Source organism: Chionomys nivalis, chromosome 24 (genome assembly GCF_950005125.1).
Source record: "Chionomys nivalis chromosome 24, mChiNiv1.1, whole genome shotgun sequence".
Lineage (NCBI taxonomy): Eukaryota > Metazoa > Chordata > Mammalia > Rodentia > Cricetidae > Chionomys > Chionomys nivalis.
In genome coordinates this window covers 38,426,864-38,448,764 of record NC_080109.1, presented here as the reverse complement: position 1 = coordinate 38,448,764, position 21,901 = coordinate 38,426,864, and the positions used below count along the sequence as shown (strand labels likewise).

General features: G+C 46.6%; 1 protein-coding gene across 1 annotated transcript in view; it reads left to right on the top strand.

The window, feature by feature from the left end:
- Positions 1 to 21,901, top strand: part of Gnb4 (G protein subunit beta 4) — a 48,418-nt gene that overhangs the window by 14,589 nt on the left and 11,928 nt on the right. The window contains exons 2-8 of the mRNA XM_057756999.1: positions 5,292 to 5,387; positions 9,600 to 9,638; positions 11,036 to 11,142; positions 15,002 to 15,065; positions 17,123 to 17,285; positions 18,359 to 18,425; positions 18,518 to 18,719. Of these exons, the coding sequence (XP_057612982.1) occupies positions 5,331 to 5,387; positions 9,600 to 9,638; positions 11,036 to 11,142; positions 15,002 to 15,065; positions 17,123 to 17,285; positions 18,359 to 18,425; positions 18,518 to 18,719 (699 nt within the window). The 5' untranslated portion in view covers positions 5,292 to 5,330. The remainder of the gene's footprint in view (positions 1 to 5,291; positions 5,388 to 9,599; positions 9,639 to 11,035; positions 11,143 to 15,001; positions 15,066 to 17,122; positions 17,286 to 18,358; positions 18,426 to 18,517; positions 18,720 to 21,901) is intronic.

Below are 21,901 nucleotides of genomic sequence, written 5' to 3'. Positions count from 1 at the left end.
TCCAACTTACTCAGCATCACCAACAAGGCTTCTTGCCCAATGCGGATATTGAACCTGAATATACTGTAGTCTACAGATCTCATTTTTAATATATGGGAAGTGTAGAAAATAAGAAAATAAGTTAAACAAACACCATAAGATGTGGATAGGATAAGGGCATCGGGTATTTTTTTCTTTTCTTTTTTTTAAGATTTTTTTTAATACACTTTTCTCATTTTACATAGATATCCCCGTTCCCACTCCCTCCCCTCCCACTCCTTCCCTCTACCCATCCCCCCATCCACTCCTCAGAAAGGACTAGGCTTCCCATGGGGAGTCAACAAAGTTTGACACTTCACTTCCAGGCAAGACCAAGATCCTCTCCCCTATATCTAGGCTGAGCAAAGTATCCCTCCAAAGAGAATGTGCTCCAAGACACCAGTTCAAGCCCTAGGAATAAATCCTGGTCCCACTGCCAGTGGCCTCACAGACTGCCCAAGCCCCACCACTGTCCTCCACATTCAGTGGGCCTAGTTTGGACCTATGCAGGCTCCCCCGCTATCAGTCCAGAGACAGTGAGCTCCCACTGGCTCAGGTCAGCTGTTTCTGTGGGTTTCTCCATCATGGTTTTGACCTCTTTGCTCATATTATTGCTCCTCCCTCTCTTGGACTGGTCTCCAGTAGCCTCTTGGACTGGCCTCTGAGATCTCTACATCTGCTTCCATCAGTTGCTGGATGAAGGTTCTATGATGACAATTAAGGTAGTCATCAGTTTGATTACAGGGGAAGGCCAGTTTAGGTGTCCTCTCCACTGCTGCTTAGAGTCTTAGTTGGGGTCATCCTTGTGGATTCCCGGTAATTTCCTTAGTGGCATGTTTCTTGCTAGTCCCTTAATGACTCCTCAATCAAGATATCTCTTTCTTTTCCCTCACTGTCCTTCCCCCTTCTTAAGCATCCTGTTCCCTCATGTTCTCTTCCTCCTCCTTTCTCCCCTCCTCCTCCTCTTCCACCCTCCCTCCTAATTTTCTCAGGAGGTCTTGTCTGCTTCCCCTTCCCCAGGGTATTGATGTATGTCTTCTTGTTACCTAGCGTCTCTGGGTTTGTGGGCATGGGGTATTGTAAAGTTACAGTTTCTCTTCCTGACATAGTAATGTCGCCTTTTGCCACGGTGACTTCTCTAACTCTGAAGAGTGAATTTTCTTTATTTCTTACTCTGTTTCAAATTAGTTTATTTACTGGAGACCAAAGTGTCTTAGGTGCTGATGCTGGGTAAAGGATAAAGCAGAGAAAGAGAGAAAGGCCCCGCTTCGAGTCAGCGCATTGTATTGAGCAGAAACAGACACAAATAACTAAACACATACTGAGAAGTGTTGGAAATAAGGCAAGGCAAAAGGTCTTGTGAGTGAAAGTGGTGTGTGCCATGGGGTGACATTTGAGCGGGAAAGGGGAACCTGCAATGAAATCATCCGGAGCAGGAGCATCCCAGAGAGAGAAACGGTCGGGTCAGAAAGCACCAAGGCTCACTGGGGGTCTTCAGGCGCAGCAAGAGATTTTCAGAAGCTGGGGAAAGAGGTCAGGGGTGGGCCGGGCGGTGGTGGCACATGCCTTTAATCCCAGCACTTGGGAAGCAGAGGCAGGCGGATCTCTGTGAGTTCGAAACCAGCCTGATCTACAAGAGCTAGTTCCAGGACAGGCTCCAAAACCACAGAGAAACCCTGTCTCGAAAAACAAAAACAAAACAACAAAAAAGGTCAGGGGTGTATGTAGGGTGTGTGTGTGTGTGTGTGTGTGTGTGTATGAGAGAGAGACTGAACACTGCTGCCTAGCCTCTGAAGGTCAAGAGTTCAGTGTTAGGGGCTGGGGAGAAAGCTACATTGAAAGCATGAGATCGGAGTTAATTTCCAGAACCCATAAAAAAAAAAAAAAAAAAAAAAAAAAGCCTGGCCTGGTAGTGCACTTGAAATCCAAGTGCTGGAATGGAGTGTCAAACTTTCTTTGGACCACCAGCTCTGCAGAGACTTCTTACTAATTATGAAAGCCTGGCCTTAGCTTAGGCTTGTTCCCAACTAGCTCTTAAAACTTCAATTAGCCAGGCAGTGGTAGCACACGCCTTTAATCCCCGTACTTCAGAGCAGAGGCAGGCAGATCTCTGTGAGTTCAAGGCCAGCCTGAGGCAGGCAGATCTCTGTGAGTTCAAGGCCAGCCTGATCTACAGACCAAGTTCCAGGACAGCCAAGGCTACACAGAGAAACCCTATCTTAAAAGACAAACAAGCAAACAAAACTTAGATGAACCCATTTTTGTTGCTATGTTGGTCTACATTCTGCCGTGTGGCTCACAACCTCTCCTCAGTACAGTATGTCCCGCTTCCTCCATGTCTGGCTGGCAAATCCCGCCTCTCTTCTTCCCAGAGTTTCTAGCTCTCCCTGGAAGTCCCATCTAGCCTCTCCTGCCTAGCTACTGGCCATTCAGCTCTTTATTAAGCCAATCAGAAGGTGCCTTGGCAGAGACACATCTTCACAGTGTACAACACTGGGAAGGCAGAGGCATGCAGCCCTCTGGTGCTGAGATGCTGCCAGTCTGGCCATCTTGGTGAGCTCCAGGATCGTATGAGAGACCCTGTCTCAAAAGATGGTGGACAAGGCATAGGAAATGATACCCCAGTGTGCTGGATAGCTTTATGTCAATTTGACACTAGGTAAAGTCACCTGAGAGGAGGGAACGTAAATTGAGACGATGCCTCCATAAGATCTGACTGTAAGTGAGCTTATAGGGCGTTTTCTTGATTGGTGATTGATTAAGGAGGACACAGCCCATTGTGGGTGGAGCCTTCCCTGGGTTCCATAAGAAAGCACATTGACTCTGTGAGTTCGAGACCAGCCTGGTCTACAAGAGCTAGTTCCAGGACAGGCTCCAAAGCCACAGAGAAACCCTGTCTCAAAAAAACCGAAAAAAAAAAAAAAAAAAGAAAGCACATTGAACAAGCCATGAGGAGCAATACAGTACACAGCACCCTTCCATGGTCTCTGCAGCAGTTCCTGCCTCCAGTTTTCTGCCCTGTTTGAGTTGCTTCAATGATGAAAAATGATGTGGGGGTGTAAGCCAAGATAGCCTCCCCCCATGCAAGTTGCTTTGGTAATGGTAACAGGCTGTCCTCTGGCTTTCACGAGAGCGCTCTCTCTCTCTCTCTCTCTCTCTCTCTCTCTCTCTCTCTCTCTCTGTGTGTGTGTGTGTGTGTGTGTGTGTGTGCTCGCATGCACACATGCATGTATGCATGGGGAGAGAGAACTCAGCTTTGAGAGTGGAAGACACACTGCAGGATTTAACACAGAGGGAGTGTGTGCTGTAGACATGGGTAGGGAAGACAGGTCAGGTGAGAGAGGATGATGACCAGATTAATAGCAGTAGAGGCCTGCAGACTGCATCAGCTCCTGGGAGAGTGCACAGGATCGCTAATGGAATAGACAGGAAGTTCTGAGGGTAGTGGAAATGAATGAGTCCCAGGATTTTTTTTTAAGCTCAAATAATTACAGCAATAGAATACCACTGACTGAAATACAGGGAATCGGGGTATGTTGGAGATCAGCTTTTAAATATTGAGTTGCATGTAAAGCCACCCAAGTTGGGTATGGTGGCTCACACCTCTTCCATTGCTGTGAAGAGACACCATGACCAAGGCAACTTATAAAAGAAAGCATTTAATTGGGGGCTTGCTTACTGTTTAAGAGGGTGAACCCATGACCATCGTGGTGGGAAGCGTGGCAGCAGGCAGGTTGGCCTGGTGCTGGAGCAGTAGCTGAGAGCTCAGATTCTGACCCATTAACTGGAGGTAGAGAACAGAGACATGGGCTTTTGAAACCTCAAAGTCCACCACCAGTGACAGACCTCCTCCAACAAAGCCACACCTCCTCCAACAAAGCCACACCTCCTCCAACAAAGCCACACCTCCTCCAACAAAGCCACACCTTCTCCAACAAAGCCACATCTCCTAATCCTTCCTAAAGGGTTCCACCAACTGAGGACCAAGCATTCAGATATATGAGCCATGGGGCCGCTCTCATCCCAGCCACCACATCTGTTATTCTAGCTCTTGGGAGGTAGAAGCAGAAGGATCCGTTCAAACCAGCTTCAGGCTGGCCCTGGTGTGTGCCTTTATCTTAGGGGGCAGCAGAGTCAGGTGATTCTCTGAGCTGGAGGCCAACCTGATCTATATAGTGAAACCCTGTCTCAAAAACAGACAAGGACAGGACAACATCACAAGGCAGGCTCTCCATGGACCTGTCTGTTTTCAGTTCCTGTAGTTTGGTCTTAAGTACCTCATCTCAAGATCTCTTCCTCATCTTCTGACCATCGTTGACCTAAAATAAGTGGTAGAAAGACCAACTCTCTGATATGGTGGAGTTTGGGGGCACCAGATGTATAACATGGGGGCTGGCTGCTCTGAGTTGTGGTCGAGGAGAAGGTTTCTATTAGACATGAACAAGAGTACAGCCAGAGGCAACCGAAAGAGTCCAGAGCAGGGAGAGAAAGTAGCGCATTGAACATGGCCAGTAGACTGAACTGAGAGAGGAGAGAGGGGTGGAGGGAGCAAGAGAGGAAGAAAAGAGAAAGGAAGAGGAGAAGGCCAAGAGAGAGGGGCCAAAGGACCAAGGTTATATAAGATGGAGGAGCTGGGGGAAGGGAAGCCGGTGCACTGGTGAAGTTTAGGGTAGGGGTGGGGTGAGAAGAGCTGAGAGGAGCCACGGATAGTTGTGATGCTGAAAAAGGCCCAAGGCCAGTATGTATGCATCTGAGCATGCTGGGAACGAAAAGGGAAAGGGGAAAAAGAAAATAGGAGGTGGGAGGAAGAAGACAAAAGAGGAATGTCTATCCAAGCTGAAAACAAAGAGTACTGCTCACTCTGCTGTGTCTAGAGCTGGTGTAGGCTCTGGGGGAGCTGGCTACATTTGAATCGCTTACGTGGGATATTCCTTTGCAGAAATTCCTGAATATTCCATTGTGGGCACATATGTATGCAGGTTCCCCTTCATAAAGAGTTTGTTTCTGAACATTCCTTCATCGGTATGCATGTGTGTAGACAAGCGCCTCCTTCAGGGAAGGTTTGGCAGAAAGGACTCCATGTTGGTCTTGACAACTTTCATGTCGTACTCCTGCGTAAAATCGCTTTACAAATGATCTGGTTGCTTATTTATTAAGCAATTTAAGTTCTAGTAATAGTGCTTGCCTCGTTTACTTTTGGAAGGACTAAAAAGTTACCTTTTCATGCTTTCCATGTCAATTAAAATAGAAATTAATTGACACCCTCTCCTTAGCTCTTCACGTGGGACGCCTGAGGAAAACTGTCAGGAAGGATGAGCGAACTGGAACAGTTGAGGCAGGAAGCTGAGCAGCTGCGGAATCAGATCCAGGTAGGAAGTGTCTCACATTGAAGCCTCACTGCTTAGCTTCGTTTCTGCCATTTAGTTTACTGTCAGCACATACTAAATCATTCCTGAGGCTAGAAGTGGTTGTCCTGAGCTAGCTGTGACACCTGCAACCTCAGCACTCTGGAGGTGGAGACCGGAGGGTCTGGAGTTCAAGGTCAGCCTTTGTTACTTAGCAACCCTGTCTAGTGGAAACATTATGGAAATGGTTAAGGTGTTTTCATCGTGTTTCTAGAGAATTCTCCCCCAAATCATTCCAAGCAACTACCCATGCTAGCAAATGACATCTTACACTGAAAAATGAATAGAAAAATGAGAAACAGACCTCGGGCGGATAAGATGGCTCAGTGGGTAAAGGTGCTTGGTGCCAAGCCTGGTGACCTAAATTCTGTCACTGGGACCTATACAATGGAAGGAAAGAACAGGCTCCTGACGTCTGTCCTCTGAGCTGCACATATGTGCTGTGGCGAACATGGCCCACACACAAAGTAAAATTTTAAAATGAATGAAAAGTAGACTGTCGAATCCAGCTGAGAGACAAGTGTGATGATGAGTTCTCATCCCGGAAGGCATCGGTGTGAGAGAAGGCTTACGGGGACGGTGTGACCGAAACCAGTCTCCGCATAGATGAAAATGTAGTGAAACCCATAGTTATTGTATGCCAACGGGAAGCATTTAAAAAGCCTCTTCTTCACACACTGGGATTTTGAGTGGGATACGTGGGACAGATCTTATCACATACATAACTTGAAGCTATTATGTTACAAAACAAGAATTATAAAGGACAGATGTGACACCTCTCTGTCTCGGAAGGCAACTGAAATGCACAGCAAAGAAGGGACAGATAAACCGAAGGACACCTAGAATACTGGTCACTACACTACTTAGGCTTGGGCAGGAGACTTGAGTTCAAGGCTAGCCGGGTCCACCCACCTTAAAAACAAACAAAAGTTACTGAGATGTTTGGAGCCTTCTGAGGGAAGAGCTGCCATGGACTGTGGGTGGGCAAGCTCCTGGGGAGGAGTCTGTAAGCGAGTCTCAGGAAGTAAGTGCCCCAAGGGGCATCAGAGAGACAGACACTTAACTTTTGGGAACTGGGGGGGGGGGGGCATCCAGGAAGGAAAACTAGAAATGAAAGCATGCCGTAGCCTCTTGGCAGTGGGTGGAGGAAGGAGACTGTGCTCTAAGTAGCCCAACAGCTGCCTGCTTGCTTCTTTTTACAGAGAAAGGTACAAGTGAGGGGCAAAGCAGGAGAAGCCCTGCTGACCTGGGATGTGATGGGGGCCTGGCCAACATGGATGATTGGCTAGTTCAAGACCAATGGTTCTCAACCTGTGGTCGCGACCCCCTGGGGGGGTCAAACGGCTCTTTCACAGGGGTCTCCTAAGACCATTAGAAAACACAGATATTACATTATGATTCATAACTGTAGGAAAATTACAGCAATGAAAATAATTTTATGTTTGGGCTCAGTGCAACATGAGGAAGTGGGTTAAAGGGTCCCAGCATTAGGAAGGTTTAGTATCATACACTGTTCAGGACGGTGTAAAAGTCTGTACAGATGTTGTGAGAAAGAAGGGGGCGAGAAGACGAAAGGGCGGAGAGCAGCCAACAGAAAGTGCTGTCCAGGGAGAGACTGGCTGCCTTTAACAGAAAAGGTGGTTTTCCTGCACCCGGGGGTGTAGTTCAGTAGCGGAGCCCGTATTTAGGACGTGGAAAGCTCTGAGTTTCATCCCAGCATCAGATATGAAAAAATAAAATTAGAAAAATCCCAAGCTGCATCCCTGCGCACTGGACCCATACCAAAAGTGCTTATTAATGGCCACAGTCACCATGTTTGAATGCAGAGTGCTTGTAGTTTCGGCTCTGAGATTAGAGAGATGGCTCGGAAGTTAGGAGCACTGGTTGCTCTTCCAGATCTAGGTTCCATTTCCAGCACCCACAGGGTCGCTTACAACCAACTTTACCTCCAGTTCCAGGGGATCAGCGCCCTTATTCCCTCTGAAGGCATCAGGCATGTGCATGGTATACAGACATATTAAGACAGAACACTTACATAAAACAAAATTTAAGCTGGGTGTGGTGGCACACGCCTTTAATCCCAGTGCTTGGGAGGCAGAGGCAGGCAGATCTCTGTGAGTTCGAGGCCAACCTGGTCTACAGAGTGAGTTACAGGACAGCCAGGGCTACCAGAGAAACCTTGTTTAGAAAAACATAAAACAAAACAAACCCAAAATTTAAAACAAATTTATGATGTAAAATTCTTAGAAGTAAACCTGGTAGATCTTCAAAACCTTCGATTAGGAAATAGCCATCATGACCCACACGGCCTGGGGATTGCCCTAACTGGGTGACAGAAATGAAAAACATGACAGGAATATTCAGAGAAACCCTGGATTGGGTGGGCCACATGCTCTTCTGGGGGTACACCACAGCGGCCTGTTCAGTCAGCAACTCAGCCAGCAAACGGTGGGTAGCTAAGAGAGCTCCATCAGGGAGCCCTCTCAGGCTGCAGTCATCCAGGAGGGGGAAACTGGAATTGGTAGTGTTTGCACACACTGGTTTTAGGGAAAGGTTAGTCGTTTGTCAACACCCACACCCCGACCAGGGGAAAGGCTGTACCGTCCTGTGGTCCTGACCCAGGGAAGACTTTGCCTTTCCCATGGGTCTGACACACTGGGGTCCTTGACATGGTCATAGTCATGTCAATAATACACACTCTCTCAGGACTCCATGTGCTCCAACTAAATATGACATCAGAAATTTAACAACAAAAGAAAAAACTCAGAAAATTATATCTTATTATATAAGCATTTATATATCAAAAAACTATCAAGGGGCCAAAAAAAATGGCTCAATGGTTAAGAGCCCTTGCTGCTCTTGCAGAGGACCCAAGTTCTGTTCTCAGAGCTCACATCAGGAGACTCACAATTTACCTATAACCAGCTCCATGGATTAAACACTCCTGGCCTCTGCAGGCAATTCACACACATATACATATGCATAAATTAAAAACAAAATATATTTTAAAAACTATCAAAATTGTACATCTTGTAAGAATCAAGCATCTAGAATAAGTAACAAACTACTATTTGGACAATAAAAAGACAACCTGATCTAAAAATTGGTGAAAGCTTTAAAAGAGATCCCCTCAAAGACATAGAAACATAGATATACAAGCATACACACATCACACTCAGACACAAACACAGGTGTACACCAACAATACCAACAATGTACATACACAGATTTTTTTTTTTCTGAGATAGGGTTTCTCTGTGGTTTTGGAGCCTGTCCTGGAACTTGCTCTTGTAGACCAGGCTGGCCTCGAACTCACAGAGATCCATCTGCGTCTGCCTCTCTCGAGTGCTGGGACTAAAGGTGTGCACCACCACCGCCCAGCACATGTACAGATTTATACTCACAGACAGACACACACACACATTACAGGAAATGCATAGGAAGATTCACGATAAAATCCAAACTACAGTGAGCTAATTCACAACTAAGATGGCTGTAACTAAAAGCACAGACTATCATAAGAGTTGGCAGTGACATGAAGATGCTAAGGGGCTGGAGTCCTGGATATTGCTGGGGCAGCAGCTCTGGGCGATAGCAGGTGGACGTCCCAAAGAGATGGAAACCGTGGGAACACAGCATCATGCTTTATTATTTCTGGAAGGTGGAAACCATCTATGCCCAAAAATTCTCAACTACCAGATAGAATGCTGAAAAATCATTCATTAGAACTGTCCGCCTTAAAGTGGAAGCACCTGGCTTGAGGCCGTAGCATGTAGTAACTTGGCTGAACCCTTGAAACATGCAAAGCGGAAGAAGCCGTGTACTGTGTGACTTGATTTACAAGAGAGGTCTGATTGGCAAGTCCACACTGGAAGGACAGAGTGGAGGGAGGAGAAGCCAAGGCATGCAGAAAAGAGGATTGGGTAGATTGGGGACAGACAGATAGACATGGTAAACATGTCCTAGATTGGATTATGATGTGGTTCAATTCTGAATTACTGGAAAACTGCTAAATTGTATACCTTAAAATGGCCCCTTTTATGTTAGGTAAAGTGTATTTCAGAAAAATTTAAAAATAAGATGAGGTGATACAGTAAAGGTTTGTTTTCAGTAAACACAGCCTATTGCTCCAGCGGTTCCTCCATCTTAACATGTCATCATTTTTCTTCGCTCTAGGACGCTAGGAAGGCCTGTAACGATGCCACGCTGGTTCAGGTAAAGTGTCCCCAGTTCGTGTCAGCGGTTCACGTGAAGTATCACAGCATGGGTGACATCCAGATGTTGTTACTCCAGATGTTGTTACTGCTGAAATAGGAGTCTGCGGGACAGTAAGCGCCGTGACACGCAGGGGCGTCTAGTTCGTGTTTATTCTTCAGCACTTCCTGAGTCTTCGTATATGCTGACTACACTGTTTTCCTGTGCACTCATGTGTGTGTGTATGTGTGTGTGTGTGTGTGTGTCCCTCAGAGGGAAGAGTCAGATCCCCTGGAACTGAATTACAGATGTCTGTGAGCTGCCTGCCATGTGGGTGCAGGGAATTGAACCTGGGTCCTCTGGGAGAGCAGCCAGTACTCTTAAACTGCTGAGCCATCTTTCCAGCTCCATGGCTTTCTTATAGACAGTTAGAAATGCTTTCTTCTTTAGTCACTTATTTCTAGTTTCCCTTTGTGACTGCATTTTTTTTTCCTATCGAAACATGGTGTGTCCATATTTGTGGGCACACTGTGACAGCTGGGTACTTATGCAGTGTATCAGCTCAGGGTGGTAAGAGTTTCCAGTGTTTGTCATTGCTTTGTGTTGAGAGACCCAGGCCACCTCTCCCTAGTTCTTTTTTTTTTTTTTTTTTTTTTTTTTTTTTTTTTTTTTTTTTTGGTTTTTCGAGACAGGGTTTCTCTGTAGCTTTGGAGCCTTTCCTGGAACTAGCTCTGTAGACCAGGCTGGTCTCGAACTCACAGAGATCCGCCTGCCTCTGCCTCCCAAGTGCTGGGATTAAAGGCGTGCGCCACCACCATCCGGCTCCCTAGTTCTTTATAAACTATCTGATAGGGGCTAGCCGATAGATGTTTGGTAGAGGGCCTGAGGTAAAATTGCCATGCAAGCTTGAAGACCTCAGTGTGATCCCCAGAATTGGAGCACGGTGGAAGGAGGAAAAGGCATGGGCCACAAAGAAGTTGCCCTCTGACCTCAGCTTGTACCTTCTGTTCTCTCTCTCCTCCACCGCCCACACACACATACTGCACCCATTCAATAATATATAAAACCTTTAAAGTATTTGAAGGCTGGCATGTTTTGCAGACAGCTCTCCTGATGAGCAGCTCAGAAGCCGTCCTGCAGAGGGCAGTTTGCCCAGTCATCCCTCTTCCTTCTCACTGTGGTTGGAGTTTTGTTAAAGTTTGGACGTCTGTTTACTGCAGCTCCTCGGCTGAAAAAGCCTCCTCAGCCCCAGCAGCACACAGGATGACCCCTGTTAATCATGGTTTCCGTGAACTGAACTCACAGTGATGCTCTTGTTCTCTTTGTACCAAATCACCTTCAGCTGCTGCGAATTTGTTTCTGCTTTTTATCTACTCCGTGTCTAAGGTAAAGAGTAATGTTATTGTCACTTTCTAAAGATCACGTCTAATATGGACTCCGTGGGTCGGATACAAATGCGAACAAGGCGCACGCTGCGTGGCCACCTCGCTAAGATCTACGCCATGCACTGGGGATATGATTCCAGGTCAGTGGCTGTAACGTCTGAAGTTGTTTCATCAGGAATCATTTGTTTGTGTTTTCTCTCTTCAAAGCAAGCCTCATTTGTGCAGTGTTATAGAAAAGGTGTCAATTAGGAACGTGCTCCTTGTACTAGGAATGAATGTTCATTGCCAGGTTTAGAGCCGTTTGTTCCAGCGTGAAGCTCAAACCCAGAGGCTCTGACTTGCTAAAGCTTACAGTTTTTAGGGCATGCAAGACGGCTTCTTGGATAAAAGTGTTTGCCTGACAAGTGGTCCCGTAATCTCCACATGTGTGCCCACAAGTAGACATAAACATACAGAGTAGTAACAGTGTTAATACACAGTTTTTAAAGTTTCTAATATGAGAAAATGCTTCTCAAAAAGATCTTTATCTAGTGACCTATGGAAACTATTTATTTATTTATTTTTGGGCACAACTGCGGTTTTTTTTTTAAATTTCATTTTACGTTCGAACCACAGTTCTCCCTCCCCCTCCCCTTGCCTCTGCCCCAGCCCACTGTGGAAAGAAACCACTTAGAGGGGGATTTCTTGCTGTGTTCTAGAATTAATAGGCCTTCCCAGTGAGAAATCGCCCCGCACCCTTAGAGATTATTAGAGGAAAAAGCTCTTTAAGATCGCGCCCGTCCAGCTCTGGCGAATGCTCCAAGTGGAGCTGGCCTCGTGAGCTAGGGACCTGCTTAGGGACACTCGAGGCATTCCACATGCACTGGCATCCTTAAATCTCCTTCAGGTCCTGGCCCAGGTTAGACTTTGAAGAGTTTAAACAGACAGGAGACCGCAAGTCTGGCCCTTTAGGAGGATGAGAGATTTGCACGGCAGACACTACCTATTGCCAGAACTATTTTAAGTATACCAGTGTATACTTTTCCATTGTTATCGGGGTCCTTTCGCCCAAGGCAGAATGATGCTGTTCTCAGCACTAGGGGCTTGATGGCAGGCCTGGACTTTGGTCGTGACCCTGGGCTGCTCCTTGCAGCCTTTTAGAGACTGTTCTTTGATATCGGGATAGCCTAATGACTGCTCGTAAATCAGAATTGTCTCCTTTGTTATGGGAACGGAGCCTAATGCCTGCTCAATCCAGGAGAACAACTCTTTCCTGGCATTTTAAATTTCACTCATCTCTAACAGGCCTGGTCAGCAAACACTTGGTGTGTTTTTGAAGGAGCAGTCTAGGACAAAAGTCTACTTTCTGTGACTTATTGTCTTCCAAGCAGATTAGTAAAACCTTTATAACGACGTTATCTTTACAGAGGAGTGTTATAATGTGTTTTTTTTTAATATGTTAAAACTATTTGTTTTGGGAGGGGTTGTTTCTTTTAAGACAGGTTATTGCTAAGTAGCTCCAGCTAGCCTTAAAGCCATTATTCTGGTGACTCAGGCTCCTGAGAGCTAGAATCACAAATATGTATAAACCGACCACGGGATTGCTCCATAGTATGGTTAGGGGGAACATCCAGAGACATCCAGAAAGGTACAGAGCAGAGACTGGGCCTGGCTGTGAGAGGATGAACTGAGCAGAGAGATAGGGGAGGGAGACAGAGAAGGAGTAGCTGGGGGTGGGAAGCCTGTGAGGTGGAGGGAGGTTAGGGGAGGGCAGGAGATGAGAAGAGCTAACAGGGACTTGTGAAAGAGGGAACTTGGAGGCCAGTGTGTGCTTTGGTGTCCTAATAGACACCACAGAGAGCCTTCTGGAATTTGGGGATATGGAGTTTCCTTTATACCTGACAAGGTTTGGGCACCATTCCTAGCCAAGACTTATATTAAAATAGCAGTTAATAAGCAAATACTTGAGTAGATTAATGTCTAAATTATGGGCGCTACTATACTCAACTAACTCACCAAAGATTGAATTATACAAAATGAGTCTTTTGATTGAATACCCCTCTACACACACACTGGGTTTCTCTGTGTAGCCCTGGCTGTCCTGGAACTCTCTTGATAGACCAGGCTGCCCTTGAACTCACAGAGGTCTGCAGCCTCTTCCTCACGAATGCTGGGATTAAAGATTAGCACCACCAGGTTCAGCAATGGAATAATCTTTTACTCCCCAGGCGTAACACGCATATGCTATTGTTAGTGTATGATCGTTTGAGTTCTTTTAAAATATTTTTGTTGCTGTTTCTGAGTTTAATATAATCTTGATCTGTAAGTGGGGAGGGTATTGAACGCACTAACATAGTGTATGTGCCTTGTTGAAGGGAAGAAATAAAATTATATTATTGATAATTTACATAAAGCTAAGGCAGATTTTTTTTTTCTGTAATTTAAGATAGAAATTTTGCCCTGGGCCAGTGGGTGAAAAACTCTCGCCACCTGATGATCTGAATTTGCTCCCCAGGATCCGCCCCCCCCCCCCATAGTGGAAGGACAGTGGCTCCTGCAAGTTGGCCTCTGCTCTCCGCACTCATAAAAATCAATAAATATGATTTAACAATCTAAAATGAATTTGCCTTGATACTCTAGACTTTTAACCCAAAGTCTAATTACTGAACTAGTGTTAGTGATTTTTTTTTTTAATTTTTTTTTCTTCAAAAATCAAATATCACCCAGGAAGCTGCCTCCCCCTTCCAGGTACTCTGCTAACTAATTCCTGGGTTACTACTCCTGTCTGCAAAAGGATGGGTTGATTGTCAGGTTTTCCTTGGTCCTCCTCAGCCACCTTTGGACCTCCCCTTCTATAACATAGTTAGATTGGAAACCTTTGCCTGCAGAGAAGAAAACTGAGTGATTTTTGTAATTGTCCCTCTCTTCATAAAGCAAAAATTCCAGAACAGAACAACAACAACAAAAATCCAGTGACCACATAGTCCAGAATTCATAAATTGGTGGAGCTTTCTCATAAGCTCTTTGCAGCGTAAGCCCCATCTGTTTTTCCAGCTGCATGACGGGAAGGCCCCAGGTCCTGGGACTCCCCAGAATTTTCCTGTCTCTGTTCGCTCATCATTACCCCTCCTAGGATAGTTTATCTTTTGTTCTCGGAAATTCCAGTTTCAGAGGCTGGAGAGATAGTTTAGTGGTTCCAGAGGACCCAAGTTCGATTCCCAGCACCCACATAAACCACCTATGACTCCAGCTCCAGAGAATCTGACACCCCGGCCTCCACGGCACTTGCACTCTAGTGTGTGTACAAGCACACGTATACATAGTTAAAAGTACAAAAAAGTTAAAACTCCATTTCCTACACATTGCCCTTTTTTGTTGTTTGTTTCTGTTTTTTTGAGACAGGGTTTCTTCGTGTAGCCCTCACTGTCCCAGAACTAGCTCTGTAGACCAGGCTGGCCTCCAGCTCACAGAGAATCCTCCTGTGCCTGCCTGCATGTGCCTCTGTCCGGGATTAAAGACACGTGTTATCAGCGCCGAGCCCACACATTGTCCTTTTATTAATGCAGCGACCCTTGATGTAGTCTTTTTATGTCTTTGATTCTTTGGTCTCCGCGGTACCCACAGCACGGCCCTTCACTCGCAGGCTCTTGAGTGACAGCCTAGGCTGGATGGGGATGTGGATTTGGGCCTGGGTCTCCTGTTAAGTCACTAAACCTGTCAGTTAGTACTAAGTCACTCCACTAGTATCCACGGAAACCTCTATGGGTAACTAAAACGACACAGGGGGAAACCTGAATCCTAGACAGAGACTCTTTTAGTCAGTGGCTAAATATTCTGCTTTCTGTTCTAAGTGTTTGGCATGGAATATAACGTTTTTAAAGGCTGGCAGAAAAGTTATTTCGGTCTACAGGTTCTATTGGAAAACTGTGTTCTCTTCTGAAGTGTCCTTCAGAGATGAAATGCATAACTAATTAACCGTTCTTCCTTCACTGTCCAACTGTTCTTGTGTTTCTCCTCTAGGCTGCTAGTCAGTGCATCCCAAGATGGAAAATTAATTATTTGGGATAGCTATACCACAAATAAGGTAGAATTTCTTCATCTTTCTCTTAAATGATCTTGTATTTGTTTACCGCCTGGCAGTTCCTTCTCATTCAGAGCCCCTCCTTCTGAGATGAATTTAGATCCAGACCCACTATTAGGACAGACACACTTGCTTTTAGTGCTGAGCTCTTTTTATTTCTAGGGACACACTGTAAGAACAATGTCAGTGTCGGTTTGAGCTTCCCTCCCACTTCCTCCCTCCCTCCCTCCCTCCCTCCCTCCCTCCCTCCCTCCCTCCCTCCCTCTCTGTCTGTTCCCCCCACCCCTCTTTCTCTCTTTGACAGACTCCTAATTAGCCCAGGCTAGTCTTGAAATCTGTGTAGCTGAGGCTGGCCTTCAGCTCTTCGTTGCCCTGCCTCTACCTCCTCAGTGCTGAGTTTACAGCCACGCGGCACCACACCTGCCTGTGAAGACCGTCATTGTTATATAGACACGAACTTTTACAAAGGATCAAATAACACCGACCTTTTTGTTTGGGGTAGATTATGGGTGATGGTTCCAGGACAGTTTTTCCCTGGCTTCCTCCAGAGACCACTTGGCTTTTCTGGGTGACTTAGAAGATAGACACATTGAATTTGTTGAAATCTAATAGTGAAAATCTGGATTTTCTCAATGTATCCAGCATAAGGAATCCTTGATTCCAGGTTGCTGAGTAGCAGTGAAAACATGGAGGGGGCATATTTTATAAGTCACATACTTTTGTGCATTGTATGCATTAGCAGTAACTGACTGTGCGGTCAGAAGCAGTATCTGGTGAGATGAATAGTCCTTAAGCCTCTCCCCCTGGAGTGCTGAGGCCAGGACTCAGGGCCTTGCCGGTGCACAGCAGGTGCTGTGTCCATGAGCTGCACAATCAGCCTGATTGAGACTTTAAAGGTGGCTAATTTGTAAGCTAACAGCTTTTGTATCCTAATTGGTATTAAGCTAGTCTTGTTCAAACCTATTTTCCTAAACCAGAAAAACAGATACACTTTTATGATATTACTTTAGGTCCAGAGGAAGCGTGGTAGTATCTGTCCCAGGATGTGTGGACACCCTAGGTGGGGTTAGTCTTGGTAGATCAGACACCTTCAGCTGTTCCACCTGACCTGCTTCTAAGTCTCCTTGCGATCCTGGAATGGATGCTGTTACGACAAGGGTACTCATGCAGGCCCCTGGGCAAAGCCATTCGAACTGGCTCTGTCACTTCTGGGTTCCCTCCCTTTTATGGTTCAATGTTCAGCACAGGAGAATTCCTCTTTTGAGCGTTAGTGTGCCAATGATTTTGTTAAAATCTTTACTCATCTTATTCAGTAGGCAGGAGCAAGCAGATCTCTTTGAGTCCAGTCTGGTCTACATAAGTAACTCCAGGCCAACCGGGCTGCCTATTAAGATAGTTTCTCAAAAAGTAAAAACAAAATACATACATATACATATATATATATGCTTTTATTTAAAACATTGGAAGGGCCGGGCGGTGGTGGCGCACGCCTTTAATCCCAGCACTTGGGAGGCAGAGGCAGGCGGATCTCTGTGAGTTCGAGACCAGCCTGGTCTACAAGAGCGAGTTCCAGGACAGGCTCCAAAACCACAGAGAAACCCTGTCTCGAAAAACCAAAAAAAAAAAAAAAAAAAAAACATTGGAAGGGTTCTGGGGCTAGAGAGGCGGCTCACTTGGCTAAAAGCTATTGCTGCTCTCTTCCAGAGGCCCCAAGTTTGGTCCCTAGAACTTGCACCCAGGGCTTACAACTCTCTGTAGTGCCGACTCCAGGGCATTCAGTGCCTGTGGTTCTGAGGGCACTGCCCATGATCACACAGGCACGTAGTTAAAAATAAAACCATCCCTAAAATGAACACTTCAAGTGCAGGTGACCTGCTAACACAGAAAGGGGCATCCATCCTATGTGCTTGCGGTGTTTCCCGAGCTCCTGCCTGTTCTTCGCTATGCCTGATTTCCAGCAAAGCTTGCCTCATCCTAAGCAGGTTTAGGAGTGCACTGAACACCCTTGTAGTCTTTCCCCATGACGAACCCCATGCCTCTATGCATTGTTTGTGTGGTAGATGCATGCCATTCCGCTGAGGTCTTCCTGGGTGATGACATGCGCCTATGCCCCATCTGGGAACTATGTTGCCTGTGGAGGCTTGGACAACATCTGCTCCATATACAACCTGAAGACGCGTGAGGGGAATGTGCGGGTGAGCAGGGAACTGCCAGGGCACACAGGTGAGCCATTTACTCCCGCTCAGCCCCCCCCCCCCCCCCCGTCGTCTCCCCCTTCCTGACAGCTGAGCAAGGATTCTTGGCGGATTGTGTCCAGAGGCAAAGGGAAGCAGCAATTACTGTGGTTTGGAAAGTACTAGCTCCCAGAGTGCACATGCACTCCAGTCATTGTTACTTCATTTTGTTGCGAGGGCTGCCCCTGGGGTCTTGAACTCACTGAGCTCTGTATAACTGTATAACCCTGTATAACTGTATTGCTTTGTAAACATGATAAATCTTGTTACCCCCCCCCCCAAAAAAAATCCAGACAATCCTAAAAAATATAAAAGAAAGCAAATCCAGCCTTCTGCGCTTTCTGCCGCCCTGGAACAAGGTTCGGGACTGTATTGTCTGGCCGCTGGAATCATTATGTCACCAGCAGTGGTGCTTAGTCCCCAGGCCCTGTTATTCAGGAGGCCCCTGCCACTCCTATCCTTCCCGTTTGGGTGCTGCCGGCTGACCACTTTTCTACAGGGTCTCAATGGTGTTTCCCTGCCGTTTGGGGACTCTGGGATGCTGATGGACAGGCATCATGCAGATGTTGCATTTCCAATAACGCTTTCACAGTATTTGTAGGGTCTTCCCCAGTGCTGGGCCCATTCTGCCATAGGTTCTAGGCTATAGAAGCACATTCTCCCGGGTGTGTCCAACCTGCAGCCTACAGACTACATGGAGCCCAGGGAAGCTATGAATGCAGCCCAACACACTGTCACAAATATACTGAAAATAAAAACACTCCTCATAATTTTTAAAAATCCAACTGATTGGTTCTTAAGCATAAATTTTGTAGATGACAGTGTTGTGGTCACAGTGTCAAGGTTAAACACTGTGCTGCTGCTAACAGGCTATCGTGCTTGATGTGGCCACTTTGAGTGCTACTGTGTGATACATGAGAGCCTCAGAAGACAGCAAGGAACTGGAACCATTAAAGCGGAGCCACATGGCCCACTGACAAGGCCCTGATGCCCGAGTATAGGTTTTTATCCCGATCCTGTGTCACCGGATCGGTGGTCTGACATTTCTGCTCTCCGCTGTAGGCTACTTGTCCTGCTGTCGATTCCTAGATGACGGACAGATCATCACCAGCTCAGGAGACACAACTTGGTGAGTTTCTTCCCAAAGAAGCCTGTCTTCGTGGGCACAGACCCTGGGGCGGGATGCGGTCATTTTGTGTCTGCCCTTGCGTTTCCTCACAGTGCTCTGTGGGACATCGAGACGGGGCAGCAGACAACGACCTTCGCAGGACACTCGGGTGACGTGATGAGTCTCTCACTAAGTCCTGACCTGAAGACCTTTGTTTCTGGTGCTTGTGACGCGTCGTCAAAGCTGTGGGATGTCCGAGACGGCATGTGTAGACAGTCTTTCACAGGACACATCTCAGACATCAACGCTGTCAGCGTAAGTGAAGGACGCTTGGCTTTTTGTTCTGTTGGTTTGTTTTGGGGACAGAGTCATGTAGCCCAGACTACGAGGCTGATGAAACCCCCTATTCCCGATCCTCCTGATCCTGCTGCCTCCACCTCTCAAAACTGCACTGTGTCTAAGTGCTGAACATGACACCATTATAACAAACAGAGTGCTTTTGTGATTCTTGCGACCAGTGTGCTCTTAACAACACCAGATCCTCAGCAGGTCTTGATTTTTAACATTTTAATCCACAAATCTGAGTGCTTATTATTTTTAGACAAGATACAAGCTTTATTTCCAAAATGAGAAGAGACAGGTTGTTGTGTGTTTCGATGAGAAGCCATTCGGTGTCGAGGGGAGCTACAGAGGGCGCAGTATTCAGGAAGGGGGTGCTACTCTCTGCAGAGAGATAGCCAAATCAGGGAGGTGCCAGTTCTGCCATGTACCAGCTTTGAAACCGGACAAGCTGCACAGTGTCAGCGAGCCTCACCGCCCAGCCTTCCTAACAGGTTTTACCAAAAAACAGTGTGGAGACTAAGTGGATCATGTGTTAGAAGCCCAGAAACTGTTGTGTGTGTGTGTGTGTGTGTGTGTGTGTGTACATGTGTGCACGTGCTATGGAGGCCAGCAGTGGACTTCTGATAACTCCTTGTTTGTATTTCCCCCTTCTTTCATGATTCAGGGTCTCGCCAGACCTGGCTGGCTTGGAACTTACTGTGTAGACTGTGGCTGGTTTCAGACACAGAGATCCTCCTGCCTCTTCCTCCCAGGTGCTGGAATTCCAGGTGTGAGTCACTGTGTCTACCTTCTACACCTTAGTTTTGAAAGCATCTATCACTGAACCTGGAGCTAATTAAGCCAGGCTCGCTTGCTCTTGCGTTCTGGTTACCCGCCTGTCTCCTGAACCCTCCAGTGCTGGCCTTACAGATGCCTGCCCCTTGACAGGCACGCTGGGGGTTGAATTCAGGTTCTCTTGCTTGTGCAGCAAGTACTTCAGTAGCTGAGCCATCTCCCCAGTCCTGCTACTTCATATTTTTAAGGGGAAAAAAAAAAAAACAACCCAGTCAGACAACCACAGGCATGCTAAGCAGATGCAAGATTGCTGGAGATAAAGGGGGATGTGCTAGTCTTGGACTTTTGAGAAACATGACAATGACACTGAGTGACAGTATAAATGATTATTAAGTGATGATTGGGGGCAGGGTTCAGAAGAATGTGGGCCACCACTTTGAGTCAGCTAAGTGTCCCTGTACAATTCAAATGCCAAAGGCCGTAGACGTGAGGCATTCTAGAGGAACCATGCTTGTCAATCCAGTTAAGACATTACAGTTCCGTAAGAAGATGCTTTTCAGGGTTTGTGTTCTTATTTATTTATTTATTTATTTATTTATTTTGGTTTTTCGAGACAGGGTTTCTATGTGGTTTTGGAGCCTGTCCTGGAACTAGCTCTTGTAGACCAGGCTGGTCTCGAACTCACAGAGATCCGCCTGCCTCTGCCTCCCGAGTGCTGGGATTAAAGGCGTGCGCCACCACCACCCGGCTTAGGGTTTGTGTTTAGTATGACTCTAAAAGTCACATTCATGTGGTCCTGCAGATTACGACTGTCTAGTTCGCTTTCTATTGCTATGATAAAACACTAACTGCTGTACCCAGAGTCAGGACCCCCAAAGACCACCAAGAGATTTTATTATTATTGCAGCCTGCTGGGTCCGACCATCCTATACAAGGGCAAGATGGCAACCACCCAAGGAGGAGGCGGGGAGCGTCTTTTAAGCCGTACTGAGGGGAGTGTCTACAGAAGTTAGGTCATTTTAGATATGATTAACTTAAGCAAGTAGAAATCATATTAGTATGTCTTCATTGGCCAAGGCTAGCCAGGGGTTAGTCAGAACTACAGTTTTCCATTGGAGGCAGGCCTTGTCCTTGAACTGCTGTGGGGGCTGGCTCAGGCCTGGCCCGGCCTGGGACTGCATGTACCAGGCCTCCTCCTGGCTGTTGGAGCTGTTGAATTTTTTTTTTAAATTAATTTATTTATTTATTATATACACAATATTCTGTCTGTGTGTATGTCTGCAGACCAGAAGAGGTCACCAAACCTCATTACCGATGGTTGTGAGCCACCATGTGGTTGCTGGGAATTGAACTCAGGACCTTTGGAAGTGTAGGCAATGCTCTTAACCGCTGAGCCATCTCTCCAGCCCGGAGCTGTTGAATATTGATTGTCCTTTGTTCTTGGCTTTTCCTAAGAAACCACTTGTTAAGTCTCAGGAAACTGGAATTGAGGCCTGGTCTCTGAGAGAAGAGTGAGCACCTGTTATGGCTTCCGCTCAGTCCTTTCCTAACTAGCAGAAACTCAGAGAGGAGAGTTTATTTCGGCTTACACTTTAGGTGACAGTGCGTCACTGAGCAGACAGGACAGGAACTCTAGATAGGAACTGGAGGCAGGAGCTGAGGCACAGACTGAGGAATGTGGTTCCACTTGCTCCCTATGGATTGCTTGGCTTGGTTTTTATAGCCCAGGGTTACCTGTCCAGGGATGGTACAGAGCACTGTGGACGGGGCTCTCCCACATCAATCATTCATCAAAAATGCCTCATAGGCTTGCCTACAGACCCGTCTGATGGAGATGGAGGCATCTTAGCTAAGGCTGCCTCTTCCCAAATGACTCTGGTTTGTGTTGAGTGGACAGAACCTGAGCAATACAGAATCAGAGAGAGCAAGTGCTTGGTTCCCCTCTTTCAGGTCAGCCTGCTTATACTGACAACATCCCAGGGAGGGCACACCTGCCCCAGCCATCATGGGTCACTTTTACAAGGCTGAGTGTGTCCTCTTATATTTAAAATTACCAATGTTTTTTTAAAAGATGTACAGTGTGTGTGTGTGTGTGTGTGTGTGTGCGCGCACGCGCGCACGCTTCTGTGCATGCCCTTGAAGGCCAGAAGAAGGCATCAGATATGGAGCCCCCAGAGGTAGGGTTAGAGTGGACTGTGAACTGCTTGATGTGAGCGCTGGGCACTGACCCCTGGGCACCTGTAAGAGCAACAAGTGCTGTCAGTTTGAAAAATCAGGAACGAATGTTGAATTTTATCCAACACTTTCCCTTTATCTGTTGAAATGTGTGGGTTCCCCCCTTCTCTGTCCCAGCCCTCACCCTGGGGTGTGTCTGTCTGCAC